This window comes from Aulonocara stuartgranti (assembly GCF_965226115.1).
Source record: "Aulonocara stuartgranti genome assembly, chromosome: 19".
In the NCBI taxonomy this organism is placed as follows: Eukaryota; Metazoa; Chordata; class Actinopteri; order Cichliformes; family Cichlidae; genus Aulonocara; species Aulonocara stuartgranti.
This window is the reverse complement of record NC_138955.1, coordinates 6,054,202-6,072,414: the sequence shown is the minus strand read 5'-3', so window position 1 is coordinate 6,072,414 and position 18,213 is coordinate 6,054,202. Positions and strand designations below refer to the sequence as shown.

At 39.2% G+C, this 18,213-nt stretch overlaps 2 protein-coding genes across 4 annotated transcripts in view; one reads left to right on the top strand and one right to left on the bottom strand.

Moving 5' to 3' along the window:
• Positions 1–3,512, bottom strand: part of rps6ka1 (ribosomal protein S6 kinase a, polypeptide 1) — a gene marked incomplete at its 5' end in the record, with an annotated part of 52,032 nt that extends 48,520 nt beyond the window's left edge. Inside the window, one exon of the mRNA XM_082516398.1 lies at positions 3,363–3,512. Within this exon, the coding sequence (XP_082372524.1) occupies positions 3,363–3,512 (150 nt within the window). The remainder of the gene's footprint in view (positions 1–3,362) is intronic.
• cnksr1 (connector enhancer of kinase suppressor of Ras 1) overlaps positions 3,448–18,213 on the top strand; it is a 27,967-nt gene continuing 13,201 nt past the window's right edge. For all 3 annotated transcript variants that reach the window (XM_082516391.1, XM_082516392.1, XM_082516390.1), the window contains exons 1-7: positions 3,448–3,562; positions 4,511–4,668; positions 6,984–7,186; positions 7,328–7,412; positions 15,740–15,781; positions 15,912–16,031; positions 17,888–17,947. In XM_082516391.1, the coding sequence (XP_082372517.1) occupies positions 3,511–3,562; positions 4,511–4,668; positions 6,984–7,186; positions 7,328–7,412; positions 15,740–15,781; positions 15,912–16,031; positions 17,888–17,947 (720 nt within the window). In that variant the 5' untranslated portion in view covers positions 3,448–3,510. The remainder of the gene's footprint in view (positions 3,563–4,510; positions 4,669–6,983; positions 7,187–7,327; positions 7,413–15,739; positions 15,782–15,911; positions 16,032–17,887; positions 17,948–18,213) is intronic.

Sequence of the window (18,213 nt, the reverse complement as noted above, 5' to 3'; positions counted from 1 at the left end):
GGCTGCCTGCAAAGTAGACAAACGGATACAAACCTGACCTTGTTGATTAACCTCATTTTCATTTTGAGCTGAAATCACAGAGGTAAAAAGGAGAGAGAGCGAGACCGAGCATGCGGAAGGAGAAACAATGAATTGTGTTATGTAAGTCCCTGTAAACAGGGCAATTAAAATGCAAATACATGGATACTCCAATTGTGAAGTGGCAGTCGGTTTCGAAAAAGCATCTCAAAATAAATCTGCTTATCTATTGCCTTTGCTTTTCTCTGATTTATTATTTCTATTGCTCTTTTAATTTTTTGTATGTTTACATTACTATTGTGCCATAGATGTACATCAATTTTTTATCTGTATTTTGAAGTGTTGCGCTTCTTTAACATCAACTGAGTGAACCAAGCACTTTGTCTGTATTTACTGTATTTCAGCATTTATTAAACGTTTTCTTTCTGCTGTCGAAATGCGACATATAATAAAAATAAACAGTAGACATAGCCTATTTTATTTACACAAGACTGATACCACATGGGTTTCTAACAACTCCTTTATTCTTAAACTAGGGAGGTACACAGGAAAAATGGTTAGCAACACATTATTAGTAGCAGTATTAGTATATTTCTGTTTGTATATGTGTGTATGTTGGAACAACCTTACATATAACCAAATGATATATGTAAGGTTAATAGATTTTAAACAGTTATGTTTTATGTTTTCTTTCCTACTCAGCTTTATAACAATGAGTAGATCTGCAACAATCTAAGGTTAAGTATAATTCTGTTTATGGGTAGTTAATCCAAAGGATTAATTTGATTATGCAACAGAGACAATCTCTGCTGACTGACTAGAGAAGGACAAGATGCAGTTGTAATGACTGAAAATACATCCTGGCTTTGTGTCATGCACAAATCATGAACAAAGAGAAGAAAGATTTATTATATTTCAAACATCTGTGGAATTTCCATTAAGAAATAGTTAAAAGGACAGAATGACTAAGGATAAAGCCCACTGGCAATACTGATTGGGCATAGAAATTTATAAAAGAAAATCAAGCAGAGTCAAAATACTTTAATAATCCCTAACAAAATTATGTGGGTTACAGTTATTCCAAGAAAAGAGTGAGGAATAAAGAAGAGAAGACAGGTTATAGATCTAAATGACACAGACACTTTTTTTTACACTAACAGCTTGAACACCTCTCCGGTCTACAAACAGCAAATCTTCACTGTCGAGTAAAAAAACAGCATGTTGAGGCTTGAAGTTGTAGCCCAGGTATTTGGGCTTGGCCAGTAGGTGGGCCAAGGACATGCCTATACAAAAATATATATTAAAACAAAAACAATCCCAGACACCAAAGTCAGCAAGAACAAACAACTATCTAAGATTGTGATGTCAGTGAGTCAAAAGTCACGATGCGAAAGGCTATTATTAGGTTTTTGTAGACTGGAAAACAGGAAAGCCAAAGAACAGCTTAAGCGATCCATGTCCAATAAAAGTGCTCTTTCTAAATTTAAAAAAGCCCCAAAACACTACAGGATAGCCTTGATCTTGATCTAGGACTTGATCACAGAGCAGTACTGGGGACAGGTTCAGACTTGATTTGCCAGGCTAGTAGAGTGATGTGTTACACACAAGTTTGTTTCTTCTTCCTCTCACATTTTCAGCTGAGAACATCTTAACCCAGCAAGAGTTGGATCAGCTGTACTGACCAAGTGTGTCTACACATACAAGGGGTTTGGCTCTGGTTATTTCTTTGTTATCAGTGCACGTAGTAGAATATACAACAGACAGTTCTGACAGTAACAATAGCGGTTCAGTCAGCAATAATCACAAATTGTTGTGCATTTGGAAATGCTCTTACTGTTACTATTACTGTTCCATAATTTCAAAACAATGTGGCCATTCTCCAGCAAGACATTTTTAGCCAGAGATTTGTTGCTAACTCAATATTTTCTTTTCTTCAAATCATTGTCTGTTAACTCTAGACATGGTTGTGTGGGGAACATCCCAGTCAATCAGTTTCTGAAATACTCACACCCGCCTGTCCGGCACCAACAAACTTGTCACATTTAAAGTCCCTTCAGTGACTTTTCTTTCTCATCCTTAGGTCTTCTTGACCATGTCTGCATACCTAAATGCACTTAGTTGTTGCCACATCTTTGGCTGATTAGATATTTGCATTAACAAGCGGATGAACATGTGTACCTAACTGAATAGCCACTGTTCATATATGCCACATGGATATGGGCACAGTGTCATTTTGCCTACTGACTTATGAGGTCAGCTTTCCCCCTGCCTCTGCCTCTTTCTCTTGGTTCAAAGAGGATAACAGCAGAGGGTGCCAGATATCAGAGGGTAGCTCTTTGATGCCAGTAGCCTTTCCATCAGGTCTTGCCCTTTAGCACACTTGATCAAAGTACATTTTGATCAAGAGCACACATTCTCATGGTGCTGTTTTGTACTCACAGTTTTCTTTAAGAGATTATTTACTGTAGAATTGGAGCCTATGGTGAAGAAATAAGAAGCCAAAGAGGCCATATTAAAGTAGATAACTGCATCATATATTCAACTTGATGCATTATAATAATCTGTGCGGTTTCTTGTGGGTCAAAAATGTGTTTACAAATAAGCTAAGATATTTCTTCTTCCAGGAGGATGATCCTAAGATATTTATTTATACAATAAATAAATGAGCAAGCGGAAAATGTCTGACACTGCAAAACTACTGGACATTATTACAATATTTATAAAGTTATAGCAATGTCACGTTAACCTATCCATAGCTAAAAAATAACTAGTCAGCTGAGTTCAAATGATGAAAAAGGAAACATTTCCGGAAAATTCCCGGGAAAACCGGCTAACAGTTATTCTTGGAAGACAGGATTAAGTCTGCGTCTCAGTGAACAAGTTACAGTTTCTGTGTTTTTCAGCTATTTTGAAGCTTTAAGAAAAAGGAAATCAGCAATGGTGTGAGTTAAAGGGCTCATAATATTTCTATAAACCTAATTTTCTATACAGCATCTGCGGTTTTTTCTGTGGGCAATCAAAAGGTTGAATCAGGTCCAGCCACAAGTAGCGCAGGGCTATTACAGGATTATCGCATTGTTATTATATTGCATTGTACAGGTGTTGAGGTGTTGTGTGCAATACATACTTCCACATTGCTGCATGAGCCGTGCGCCTTTTTTTGAGCGGCGACGTGAACTGCGCATGAAAGTAAAGTATGAGGGAAGTTCTGAAGTCTTAAAGCCGCAGTAAACACACTATTCCTTCAGGTAAGGAAGGGGTGGGGGATAGGTGGGAGGGGTCTTGCTCCTGGTGCAGGCTGACAGTTCTGTGTTATTGGCTGACAGCAGGTGAGAGACTCTTACCTGTACCCGAGAGAAGGAGTGCCAGTCGTCGTCGTCGTCGTCTGATTCCAAATCAGGATCTACTTTTTCTTCTTCCAGCCACCCAGAGAGGTAGAAATCGGCCAGGACCGCTGGGAACTGAACGAGCGACTGCAACAGGACTCCGAGCATGGAGCCTATAACGTCGTGGAGCGAGGAGAGAGTGAGCAAGTGGCTCCAAGGTGAGACACATATTGCTTTTCCTTGTCTAACGCCTTGATCACTTCACAGGTACTTTGGCTCGCACGGTAATGTTAGAAATAGAATCGCCACACAAATCCTCTTGGAGGTGGAAGGTGAAGGTGGAATGAGGAAGTGGCCCGTGCAGAGGGAGAAGCCAAAACAGTGTAGCTCTGATCAGTGTCAACAACTAAAATAGTGTCCTCATAAACAATAGTTTATATGAATGCTTGTCATGTACATTTAGATCTCGTCATATAAACAGGCCTCCCCAGTTGGTATGTTAAAGCGTGTTAAAGTAGTGGAGGAAAGTAACTGAGCACAGCTTTGAGGTAATTGATTAACTTTAATATTCTGTTATTTATGGTAAGCTCCTTTTTTGTAATTATAAACATGTTACTTTTTTATGGATTACTGTTGACAAGGAGTCACTCTATATATTATACAGCTTGAACAGTAAAAGTACATTTTGCTGTAAATACTTTCATTTTAGTGTTAATTTAAAAGCAGTATTTGAGTATTTAAAAGCATATTAAAATATCCTTACATATTACTGATATATTGTAGTTATATATATACAGAAGTGTTAATGATTTCCATGCTTTAGAGATAATTCTAAATATCATGTTTTTGACTTGTGCTTTTTACTGATGTGGTTTTGATCATAAATCATAGCTTAATTTAATACACAGTTAATAGCACAGTTAATACACATAATACAGGTATTACTTTGGTACCACTATAGTGTTCAGATATTAGTAAACTACTCGTGTTTCACAGTCAAGTCTTTACTTTTTCAAACGTAATTACTCAACATGTGGTAGAGAAGAAGAAGAAGACCATTTTCAAGCCTGCACATGCATGGGACTTTATGAGTATGTGGACTTTTCCAGTTATACTTTTGCCATGTGTGCAGCTAAAGCCTGTTGTTTTTTGTGCCCTTCGGCAAGGTTTGGATACCCCACTGCATCAGTATCCAGTTGCACAGTGGCATCTATCAGGGGTGGACCTGCTCCAGTTGACTTCTCAGGACCTGGAGGCGTTGGGAGTCCATAAGATTGGACACCAGGAGCTTATACTGGAGGCTGTGGAGAAACTGTGCTCTCTGGTGAGTGAGCAATGAGAATTACATATTATAATACATGTAGACAGTGATGGTGAGTGTATCTCTGAGTATCTCTTGTCATGTTTTTGCTATGCTGCGGATTGTAACGGTGCAGTAATCATGCTATCATGTTCTGGTGGTGCGTATGTTCTGATACAGCAGCACAGAGATATAATTTTGCCTCACTGCTGTGTTTTTACACCTTATTTTTGTTTGCACAGTGGAATGAGCAGCTGTTGGTCAATCGGTTGCAAATCTAGCCAGAACATACAGCCAGTACTTGACTTTTCTGTCACTTTTACAACAATCCAACATATCACAGTAAAGTACTTACTTTGGTTTTCTAGCTAAGATCAAAGGACTAGTCATGCATCAGCTGTAAGCAAAGCAGATTTAGAATACAAAAGCTTGGGCTTAATAGTTTGCATGCAAATTTTAGGGAAATCGTGCAGTCAACTAAAAAAAAAAAACTTATGCATTCCCTTTGATTCTCTATCCCATTTTTTCTGCTGCTTAATTATTTACCCTGCTTGTCCAATTTTAAGAGCAAGTTTTAGGAGACTTAAATTCTGTGTGCGTATGTGTTTGTGTGTGTGTGTGTGTCTGTGTGTGTGTGTGGAGGGGACTCCAGAATGGCCTTAGGACTAATTGAGGAGGACAGTACCAGGCCGGGTTCCAGCTCTTGTGGCGTAACAGCCTGTAAACATCAGCCTAAGACTCAGGCTGCTTAAACTGCCGAAATAACTAATACTGATTAGTCGTTACAACATGAACAGTTCAAACCCAAAGTCTGTGCGAATGAGGGTGCAACACTTAAGTAAAAGCTTTGCTTTTCAAGCTTCCATTATAGTGTGCATGTGGCTTCATGTGCCCACTTCCTCTCCTCCCTCCAGGACTTAATGCTCCACGAAGCGCTAACACTGCGCTCATTCATAAAAACACCCATCAGATACTCACATGGAGTAGACCAAACAGGTTCACGCGCATGGTTAGATAATTACCAGCTACAGTGTTGAAAAGGCCATGAAAAATTCATGGCCACTTGTTGACAGGCCCAGTGTTCCGGCTGGTTGTGTACCAACAAGCCTCTTCTTGACCATGGGTGAGTGGGTCACGACAATTGCATGCTCCTCCTTCAGTGATTTTAAAGAGTCACGTCTCATGCTGCTGGCCAGCAAACTGTGATGACAAGCATATGATTGTATTATTATGTATTGATATTACTCTTTGTTACAGTGTAATCTATTTGCTTTTCTCCCCTTTTCACTTGTATTGCATTGTGCTGTGATTGATCATTTATGCAGTTAAGGGTTCAGGATAGACTGTTTATAAAATGCTGTGCTTCTTTTTAATTGCTCTGGGTGGATTAGATCCATGTGGGCAGTTTATGAAAAACAGGTGTTTAATGGAATTTTTAAATTACTCATTATGGTTCTTTATAATCGCTCAGACAATTGCTAAAATACCTAAAACAGACATGCATTTTTTCATAACAGCTGTGCTATAACACAATATCAATACCTTGACAAAAGATTACATATAAAATATACATACACAGAGTCATGAAGCGTAACCCTGTGAGAATAAAAGGTTTGAAGTTTGTCTTTGAATGTAGATACGGTTGTAATTGACCTCAGGTCAGACGAACGTGCAGCTTGTTCCAAAGAAAAAAACCACAGAAACTGAAAGCACCCACACTTGTATCTAATTCTGGTTCTGCACCTGATGACCTGAGAGGTCTGATTGGGTAATAAACAATTCAATTGTCATGCTGGTAGTAAATGTTCGACAACAGTAACTTACATGGTCACTTTTTCACATATCTTAAAACAAAACAGGAAACGACACACATTTTTCCATCAACAAGAAATGCTGGATTTTGTGCAGGTCGCACAGCCTTTGCTGAGCATTCATGCTACAATACCAAGAAAAAAGTCTGTATAATGAATTCTCTGAACTCTCTCCCCACAGCTATATTGAAATGACATGCTGAGGATTGTGTTCTAAGGATTTTAGATGCATTTTTTTGGCTTTGTTCAAAAATACACCGAATAGAAGCGACAGGAAATGACGAGAGAGCGGGGGGCCGATGTGCTACACACAGCAGGTTCCATCCAGTTCAGAGTCAAAGGGACATGTTGTGAACACTATATCAAATGTATCTTAAGCGATATATTGTGTTAACTGTAAAGGGACAGTAGAAACGAAGAAGGGGTGTTGTGAATTAAACATTCAACATCATTAATGTAACACATTGTTTTTTGAGTGAAAAGGGCACTGTACTAGTTGGATTTGTGTTTTTTTTTGTGCGTGTCCAGACCTATGGTATAGGCGGTGAGAACCTACGTGGTCTGATAGAGAAGCACCGCGCTGTTGCTCACAGCCTACAGATGGGCATCCAGGCCCGCTGGCGCCTCAACAGCTACGACGGACGGAGCACTACCAAGCTGACTCCCACAATTCTGCAGCTCGTAGTGGAACTCATCGCCTCAGCCAAAGGCCTCTTCTCTTTGCTCAACAGGTCTGTAAACAGAAAGCAAGCTAACCTTTTTATTTTTAAAATTTGAAGTTATTGTAAATCAGGAAGGTCCCCTGCTGTTTCTTAAGCATATTCTGGTTTTTAGAGTTTTTTCTATATAAACTGCAATCATTTTCTTTTCAGATATCAATATTCCCAGCTCAATACATACACCACCACCAAGAACATATTCAGTTACTGCAAAGAGCTGGGAGACATTGTGCACAAGGTAGGCCCATTTTTTCTAAATAACTGCATCAAAGTCTCAACATGAGCTTGTGAATGGCATTATTGCAGTAAAAGAAACCAAACAAACTAATATATAATATATACTAATATATATTTTTTATCAGCTGTCTGCTCTTACAATACAGAGAATTGAACACAAGTACTTCACAGCACATGTGCTCGTGAGTCCACACAAAGTGTATACTTTTAAGAGGAACCAAACACTATTGAACAATGTTTCCAGCAGCACTCTCATGCACACTATAAACCTCCAAAGGGGAACTGCAACCTGTTGTGCGATTTATTTATTTATTTTTCAAATCAAAAAGCCCAAACGAGCAAGCCAGAAGCACAAACACACTCCCTGTTCCTCAGTTTAGCCCGAGTAATGCAATTTTTATCTTTACATTCCTGGCATATTTGGAGGCAGCTGTAACTTGAAGACGCTTAGGTTAAAAGGGCTGGCAAAATGAACGGCTTGGTTTGGTCTGTGTTTACCCCGGCAGGGTGCGATTGAGAGAAATGGCGGTGGGGAGAAAGAATATTTATAATAGGATACATGTAAAGGTGGGTGAAATGTGCTCACAGGTAGCAGGAAAGGCAGGCCTGGATATGTTGTTGTGCCTGTGGGAGGGAAGGAAGGAGGGGGGGAAGAGCTGAGTGGGAAGCAAAGGGTATGGGAGAGAAAGGGGAGGAGACTGAGAGAGGGATTGCACCACCGCTACTAAATGACTTTTGACTCCTGAGGGAGTGTGGATTGATAGACGCGCTGCAAAGAGCAACAAGCAGAGAGAAGTTATTAGCTGGGCACTGTGGTGACATTAGAGATAAATAGCCTGACAGAAGTTGAGAAGAGAAGAGGAGAAAAAGAAAATGGAGCTCCAGCGATAACATGAATGGAAGATAATTCGAGAGATACAGAGACAGTAAGCAGTAGAGAGAAGCTGTGGCTGAAAGAGAACTCTGAGTATTTAGAGAGGTTTATTTAAAGCTCCTGGACACCTGCCCACCACAACAGGTAGAGTTCTCATCTCTTTAACTGGATAACTCTCCACATGTTGATCCTTTTTTTCTTTTTTTCTTTGCTTGAATGCTTAAAATACCTACACTTAGATATAAAAGCAAGTGTATTTTCTGCTGGTGTAGTTAAAAATCAATCTCTGGGGTCTAGAAAACAGGACATTACCCTAATGGGCTTCAGTGAGCAGCAGGCAAGGAAGGAAGCATGGATTTAAGATTGATTTTAGTTGTTGACTCTGAAGGGATTTTTTTTGATCCTATGAGCTGAATCAGCGTTGTCCCCTGTTGTTTTCTTTCATTGTCCGGTTGATCACCATTTGTTATCGGCGAGCTTTTGTTTGTTCCTGTTTTTAAATTTTGAATATAATCAGGTGTTTTAAAGCTAGGTGTTATTTTATATAAAACTGCTCAGAGCTGCTGAGACTATTCTGTGAAGTAAGGTCAGAGGCATGTGAGGAAATTATTAGTGGGCTTATGTGTTAACCAGAAAACAGGATGACTATTGTTTCAGGTTCCTCTTCTTAAACATCAGCCACATCTATTGTATAAATGCTGGATATCAACGGTTTTGATAGAAAACTCTTGGCAGATCAATTGTAAGGTCAGTTTTGAGCAGCGTGTGTGCACACGTTCTTGTACTGCTGCAATCGCATTAGCAGCATAGCATCACTAAAAGCATCCATACAGACTAGCATTTTCAAAGATTTTGCTTCAGGCTCGGCTGGTATCACACACCCCACCCTGTGGCATTTACTGTCCTGTCAGGAGGCCACCCTTTAGCATGACGTCTTTTCTAAAGAAGGGCTTTTAAAGAAGCCAAACCACATCCTTTGCATCAAAAAAGGAGTCTTATTTCCTGTGTGCTTGTGTATATTTAAGTGTGTGCGTGTTTCTTTTCTCTCACCCCGAGGGTGCTCGGGGTCAGTAGTCAGCTGGTGTCGTTGAAGATGCCGCACTAAAGTTGTCAGGTCTGATTTTCACAGTAGCACAGGCTCAGTTTGCTTTGAAGCAGCCAAGCAGCAAGCAAAGAGAGAGGGACAGAGAAGGGAAATTGGTGGTGATGAACTGAGGAAATTCATTATAAAACGGTACGTGAGTATAACTGGAATTCCATTTCTTCTGGAAAAACAACAGTCAGACTTTTAATAGTGCCTTTCACATGAGAACATCAAGGTGAAGGTGTTACTCAAGAGATTTTAATGTTTAACTCTTGAAGGACTATGCCCAGGGTGGCTGGAGCCTATTGAGCTGTCAAAGGACGAGAGGCATTGTACACCCTTTTGTTTTTATCTATTTAATTATTTTTTATTTTTTAATCTTGTGTTTTAAAGCAGACACATAATAATATAATATTAAGCACTTTGGTACACCACTGGTTTTTAAATGTGCTATATAAATAAAGTTTGTTGTTGTTGTATAAAACGAATTGTAGGACACAACTACTTCATCTTTAAAATTAGCATTGGGATCTTATTGCTCACCGGAATTAGACTCAGGATGAATTGGCAAGAGGATGAAAAAGTCATCATGCATGAGAGCTGTCAAACTATAGCTTGTGTTATTTTTAGGGTTAAAAAACAAGAGCAGAAGAGAAATCCCAAAAAGACCAGAATTTGAAAAAGGTATGGAAAAAAAAAAAAAACAAGGAAAAGAGCAACAGGAGTGGAAGAGATCTAACATAGTTATGTCTTCCAGTCTTTTTATAGCAAGTCTGTGAGTTGGTGGTTAACACAGGGGTAGTCCAAGTATGTAAACATGCGTGCTGAGGCAGCAGAGGTCTGTCTCAAGAGATCTTGTGTAGACTTTTGATGTAAAGTTTGGTAGATTTTAAGGATCTGTAATAGGTTGCACAGCCTCCAATCAACAGTCCATGTTTGAGCATACTGTACATTCCTGTCATCTCATTTGTTGTTGGTTTTAGCCTCCTGTTGTGTGTGTGCCCATGCATGGCTGTGCCCATTCTTGTTTTTCTGAATGTTACACCCACATAAAAGCGTGTCATTGTTTCCTAGACAACTATGGAGCAAACAGCTTTAAGGCACAGGATGTTGTTCCAAAGTTAGCCCAGCACCTGATCGGGCCACACACACCATGATCCACAAGACAAGACAGCTCAGCACTATTCCTATTTATTTCTATGTATTTATTTATATAGCACTTTTAATTACAATAGTGGTGTTCATCAAAGTGCTGTACAAACATACAAATTACACAATAAAATAACACACAAAAAAATAGCAATATCAATTAACATCAATGCCAAACAGCTAATAACAAATAAATAAGTAAATAACTCTCATGCAGTATTAAAAGCCAGTGAGTAGAAATGTGTTTTAAGATAGGATTTAAAAAGGCTGAGGGTAGGAGCCTGTCTAATGCGGAGAGGCAAATCATTCCACAATTTAGGCACCACGACCGCAAATGCATGATCATCTCTAAGAACCAGCCTCGACCTTGGTGTGGCCAAAAGCAAAACATCACCCGATCTAAGAGCTCTAGGGGGCATATAAAGCTGCAGTAGGTCTGACAGATACCCTGGGCCTGTCCATTCAGTGCAATATAAGTCACAAATAAGATTTTATAATTGATTCTAAAATGTACAGGGAGCCAGTGAAGTGAGGCAAGCACCGGGGAAATATGTTCATTTCTCTTCGTTTGTGTCAAAAGACAAGCAGCGGCATTCTGAAACAGCTGGAGCCTTGCAAGACAAGTCTGACTAATGCCTACATATAAAGAATTACAATAGTCCAGTTGTGATAGGATGAAAGCATGAATTGCCTGTTCTAGGTTTGTAAAAGACAAAAAAGATCTCACCTTGGATAAAAGCCTCAGTTTAAAGAAAGACCGCTGTACAACTAAACTAATCTGTTTCTCAAAGGTGAACTTATTGTCAAATATAACCGCCAAATTTTTTGCATGCGATTTGATAAACGGTTCTAAACTGCGCAAATTAAAATGTGAGGTTCTAGAATTGCAACTTGGTCCAAAAACGATCACTTGGGTTTTATTTTTGTTGAAATTCAGGAAATTAGAGGCCATCCGGGCCTTAACTTCGCCGAAACACTGAAATAAAGGTTCTAGGGAGGCAGAACTGTTTCTCTTTAGCTGAAGATAGATCTGAGTGTTGTCAGCATATGAGTGAAAACTAATATTATATTTCCTAAAAATAAGACCCAGAGGCAACATATAGATAGAGAATAGAATTGGCCCCAGTACAGAACCCTGCTGAACACCACAAGTACAGGAGGCTGTGGAAGAGGTAAAATCTCCAATCTTCACTGAGAAAGTCCTATCAGAGAGGTATGACCTGAACCACTCTGGAGTGCCTTTGATGCCGCATTGCTCCAACCGAAAGATCAAGATGCTGTGGTCAACAGTATCAAATCCAAAAGCACAGCTGAGTCTAGTAAAAGATCATTAAGGACTTTTAAAAGTGCAGTTTCAGTGCTATGAAAAGCTTTGAGTGCCTTGAAAAGCGCTATATAAATCCAATCCATTATTATTATTATTATTATTTAAAACCAGACTGAAACCTCTCGAGAACATTGTGACCAGATAGAAAAGATTGCAGCTGAACAAATACAATCTTTTCCAAAATTTTGGACATAAAGGGGAGCTTTGAAATAGGCCTGAAGTTTGCAAGAACAGAGGAATCAAGATTAGGTTTTTTAAGCACTGGCTGCACAACAGCATCTTTAAGACAGGCTGGCACAACACTAAGCGCAGTATTGCAGCAGAACCGTGCGGCGACGCACAAACTACTGTTCTCGTTCATTAAAGGTGAGATGAAGAAAGATTTGTGTCTCTTTTTTTAAAGTTTGCTGCTCTTCCTAACTGGGATTGTCTACCATTTATTGATGTCTACACTGTGGCTAATCTGTAACTATTATAGTTGGAGTAATGTTAAAGGTTAGGCTTGAGAATCTGGCTGCAGAATAAACTTGTTGTTGCTCAAAACTTGGTGAGTGCCATTGCTGTGTTTTGTTGGCAAAGTCACAGTTTATAGGCCTGCATCAATTTCATTGTTTCAGTTTTGTGGGCATCTTGTTCTGCTTTTGTTGATGGCGATCTAAAATTGATTCAACTCGAGAGTGACAGTACAACATGCTCTTGAAAACTAAATGTTTCCCACCCCTTACGTCTTATCTCATTTCCTCTCCTCTGCTTCTTTCTTTGTCAGGTCTTTACCACAGACAAGCTCGCATATTCTTTTTATAGATTTGTAATAATTATTTGTAATTTCAATGCTCACTTATGTTAGAAAGGGGTGATTCATTGTTTCTATATGCACGAACACGCCCATGCATACAGTTTTGGTGCCCGTAATTGATTCTTAGTGTGATACCAGCAGTGAGAAATGTTAGTTTGTGGTCTTTGTTTTCCCACCATGCCCAGCTGAGTTTCACGGCAAAACTGTACCTGTCGCCCACCTGAGATGTGTCATTTCCTATTCTGGCAGAGCTAGAAAAGAATGCAGAACAGACTGCATTGCTGAAGGGAAATAACCTGTGGCGTGACTTTAAATACAACAGAAAGTAGAGGCGTTGGTTTGGCTTTATTTTTACCATATTTCTATAAAGCTATGGTGAGAGTTTTTACAGGAAAGAACCTTATGCAGAACAGATAATGTGTGTGAAAGGTGGCACCAAATTAGAACCGTAGCTGCTGTTGCTATTTACAGCACTGATTTGTACAAACTAAGTTCTTCAAATATGTTAAATTAAAGTCTTAAGCCATCCATAATGCCTTTATATTTTGCTTCCAAGGAGCAGACTTTCTTGCATTTCTTGAGCAACAGTTCTCTAGGATTTTCAGAGGATTTGTCTTTGTTTTGTGTTGTTTTGTTGGACAACATGGACATAAAAGTCATTCAAGAATAAAATGACACCTAACTTTGGGGACATTCTTTTATATGATGCTTTTAAGTTCAGCAGTAGATAAAACTTTGTTTAAGTTTAGGTCTATGTGCAGAGCATCCCATTTTAAAAGATGCAAACAAAATGCTGTTTTCCCCAAATCCATCTAAAACTTCTGGACATAAAAAAGCTGTTTGGAGGAGCGTAGCTGGTAACTATTGGAGCTTAGAGAGATACAGTGAACAATCTCCAGCCAACCACATCATAACTAATGCAGTGGTGAGTCCTTGTGTTTGTAATAAGGATGTGTTTTGGTAAATATTACATATTCTGTGAGCATAACTACGAAACTGAAGGCATCAGTGTGAAGGGAGCGATCAGGCAGTATCTGAAAAACTCAGCTGTGTTTGTTTGTTTGAAGCCAATTGTTAATAATGATGCTATACAGATTATTGTGAAATGTCCCTGCAGAAAGTATCAAGCCTTCTAGCATGGCTGTAGATGCCTCTTGCGATTATCTTAATTTTCTTGTGGTATTGAGGGACATGTAAAACTTCTGCAAATGGCTTAAATTAGCGCTGCATCTATTTTTTCCTAATGCTTTGATCATGCCTTTATATGATAATCATAATGCTTTGGTTCGCATCTTACTTACACATGATGCAGCTTTTGTGCTTTAGGACAAGGCACTCGTTGATGTTCTGCTTTCTGCATCTTTTCTTTGGTTTATTTTGTGATTTAAGCCTGAGCAACTAACAAACTTATTACACATTTAGCACCCTAACTCACAAGACTCTGTTGCCGTAGTAGGGATCAAAATAAAGATCTGAATATCTGAATCTTTATCGGTTTGTTTTGGTGTATATAACAGTTTGCAGCCACTCTCATGCAGTAATCCCCACGGGGAATAGCAGCATACAAAGAACACAAGCACAAGCGGACCAGTTGAACTGGCCAGTAATCACGTCGTACCTCTCCCTGCAGCCTTGTGTCGCAGCCTTTAATTAGCCCAGAAATCCAGCCGTGTTCACTGTTGATCCCTTGCTACATTTCACAGGGATTAGTTTCCCCTTGCAATCCATTATGTAACCCATTACATCGCTGGCCATTGCAAATTAGCTTAGGGCAGTAATAGTGTGTGGCATTAGACGAGTCAGTGAATATTATATGGTGTGCAAACATATGCCCTATTCACCTTTAACCCCTCATTTGTCCTCCATTGTTCAAAGCCTCTGCTTGTTTCTTTAGCTCCCGGGACTACTCAGCTACCTCGCAGGAAAGCTCATAGGAAGGCGTTATTAACACCCTCATCCCAGAAACCAGAGATTAGCCAACATACATCTGTCGCATGAATTCTAGTAACTGTGATACTGACTGTGTGTATGTCTGTGCGTGCATGTGTGCATGTTTAGATGATCTGTTTGTAACATTAACATTATAATGTTTGCAATGTTTCATGTACAGTAAACGAGAGCATTTGTCTTAAAAGATGGGTTCATCTTGCTTGACAGTTATGAGCAACAAATCAGTGTGTTACCCACTCTGGATAGAAATGTATTAGCAGAGTGTGTACTGTTTAGTACAGTATGTGAACTCCTGGGTAATAACGCCAAGAAATCTGAAAAATGAAACAGCGCAAACAAGGCCAAGGCCACTTTGATATTCGTCAGAGATTTTCAATTTTCTCCTCACAAAACGTATCTGCTGACGCGAATCAAATAAAAGGCTGGAGTTGAGGAATATCTCTTTTTATAAGTCTGCCATTTGCAAATTTTATAATATAATAATAAAAAAAATCCTGTGCACCCACGAGTACTGGACCTTTTAAATTGTTAAAGTTTCAGTTATATTGAAAGAACTCATTTCGTTTAGCATAGGAAAGGGGAGCTGAATATCAGCATGGGCATAGGGGCAGCTGTGGCTCATGTGGTTCAGTGGGTTGTCCACCAATCGCAGCCCCAAGTATGGCTGAATAGGTGAATGAGAATCATCATAAAGACTGCTGTGGTAAAAATGTGCCATTTAAGTGCACAGTGTGGGGCCTTTTGGGCCTGTTTGCCATCATGGTATCAAGGCCAAGGATAAAATGACAGGAAAAAAATTAGATAAAGCTTAAAACTGGATGACACAACAGAATAGGTGGACTCTAAAAGAATATTGTGCAGATCTGATCCAAAGATAACTGACTCGTCTGTATGTGAAGAGCAAACATTCATTCATTGTAGAAAGCCAGAAAAAACACACTAAAGATCTCCAGGGATGCTTCTGTGTCCTCTAAAAACCCGAGGCCTTTCACTTCCTGACTCATGCTGTGAAGAGGAAATGGGACATGGGTTTTTAGTCAAACTGTCCCATTTCCACAAATCAATAACATTAGCATGTCGTACATAGGCTACAGGGTGTCATTTGGTCAGCCTTCTGCTCATATCATTTCTTTTAATTCATCCAACAGAACAGCACTGGCTACGAAAAAGAAAAGGACATCATCTCTGTCGTAAGTTTCTCACTTATTTCTATGTTCGTCCGTTTCATTGTGCCTTGGAGTAATTTAACCTGTTTTGCTGTCCTTTGTTTTACTATGAAGTAAATGAGATATTCTGAATGGCACGTGTTTCTTTCCTCAGTGCCGTCAGTTGGTGGCGGTTTGTGACGAGATCCTGAACTGCTGCCCCGAAGCGCTCCTCAATCACACCGCTCAGCTAGAGAGTGTCGAACTGATACCCGTGGCACCCGGTGATCAGCTGGTAAAGACATCTTTCGCTTTATAACTGTAGAATTTTTGCCTTCATTGAATTTAGAACTCCTGAGAGGACGTATTGTTTCTAATGGCACACAAAGGAAAACATATGTGTACATGTTTAAAAAGGAGTAAGGTAACTTTAGATTTAGTGCATTAAATCCAGTTATTTATACTCATTCTTGAATTTAAACCTCACTCGCTAAAGTTTTTCCTCTGGTCCACTTTCCTAATCATCCATGTCTCCTACTTTTCAAATCTCATCTCTCTGTTTCTTCACTTCCCTTTTTTGTCCTACTTTTTTCTCGCTGTTTTATTTTCAGTATTCATTTCCTGTCTTCATCATTACCCGATGGTTTCCATCATCATCACCACTTCTTCCATCTAACTCAAGGTTCTCCTTGTACTTGTTCCTATTAGATTCACGAGAACCCTTATCTCAGTTGTGTACTTTTTGTGCCGCTTCTTCTCTTTTTTCCTCCAAGTCAGAACATCAAGTAGTAAAATTACAGCTCTCATCTTTGTTTGTGATTTACGTAATCTTGTGTCCCTTTAGTTTCATTTTAATCCCTACAGAGAAATGCGTTTAACCAATTTCCTTCCCTTTTGTGATTTGTGCTTAACAGCGAGCGTCAAAAACTGATTGTCCTCGACGGAGGGAAATTGATTGGAGCACGTCAGCAATAGTGCTTTCTGCCTGTCGACAGATTAAAGAGTAACGAGAACTAAAAAGAGAAACCAAGGGTAGTGAGGGACAGGAAGGATGATGATTTATGCACTTTCAGTGTAGCCAGTATGACGTATACCCGCTCAAGTCATGACGTGCACACGAGTCCAAAGCACACAAAAAAATAAATTCTCAAATTCACATTTCTGTCAGTAACAAACAAATTGTTTGCAGTACATGACTAAGAGAAAGTGACTCAGTCTGGCTCCTAGTGTTCATTATAGGTAGATTTATATTTTTTGGACTTAAGAAAGAAACTAAATATGGCTTTTTCTAAGCATATTATTAAAATGGACTATTTATTTCTAAGCACTGAAAACATTTATTGAACAATGAAGCTGTTTGCAGCTTTCATTGATTATAAAGGCAGATAATTACTGCTGCGTTCTGCAATTCTCTCTTTCATTATGCTTTAGTCATCACTCTCATCCACACTTGGACCGTATTTACTCCAAACTACAGTGCGTTTAATTATTAAATGTATCTATAAATGTAATAATTTGATTTATTGGTGGTTGTGACTCAGGAGGTCGTCTACTAATCAGAAGGTTGGTGGTTTGATTCCTTGCTCTTCCAGTCTCCAAGATACCGAACCAAGAATTTTCCCATATGCATCCATGTGAGTGTGTGAGTGTTAGGTTCAAAGTGCACATGCTTTAAAAAAAAAAAGTACTTTTATGAATGTGTACGTGAATGGGTGAATGAGGTTTGCAGTAATAAAGCTCAAACTGAGTAGAAGAGGACTATGTGAGCACTGATGTGCCTTTTAATTATTAAATCACTTTTGAGCTTTTTAGTCAAAAATGGATCAACTCCATTCATGTTTCCACAGTTTCTGTCGTGATAAGTATTTATTATGTGATCAGGGCTTTCTGGAATGCAATTATTTGTCTCCCCATACGCCCATTATATTAAAATGATCAGTCACAGCAAGATGACAGGTGGAGGCTGACACCAATATCTTTATGTACATAATCTGATAATGACGGCAAGAAGACGCAGTAAATTTATCTGTCCATTACGGTGAATCATTCTGATTCAGCGATGTGCAAAATTAACATTCTGTGTGGCAAAGTTCATAAATTTATCACTCGGAAAAGTACGTAACATTTTTCCTTTTTTTTGCTTTCTTTCAGGGCATCGAGATAACATCCACCAACTCCAGCAACCACTACGTGACTGGAACTGCCGCTGAGGTCAGACTCTCGCCTTTATTTTTCTTTCCTCATTGTTGACTCAGCCATCAAACCACACACTGTTAACCATCGCTGCCTCACAAGTGCTCGTAAGCAAGCCACTTATCGTGAACTTCAAACCAACCTGTCAACAGTTTGTCTCTTTACAAGAGCCCCGCGCAGATTCTTTACAGTGCCTCTATATTTCTTAACCAGCTCTGTTAACATGTACTCATGTATATGTGTACTCACTGATTGGCTACAAGTGCAGGAAAATATAGCAGATG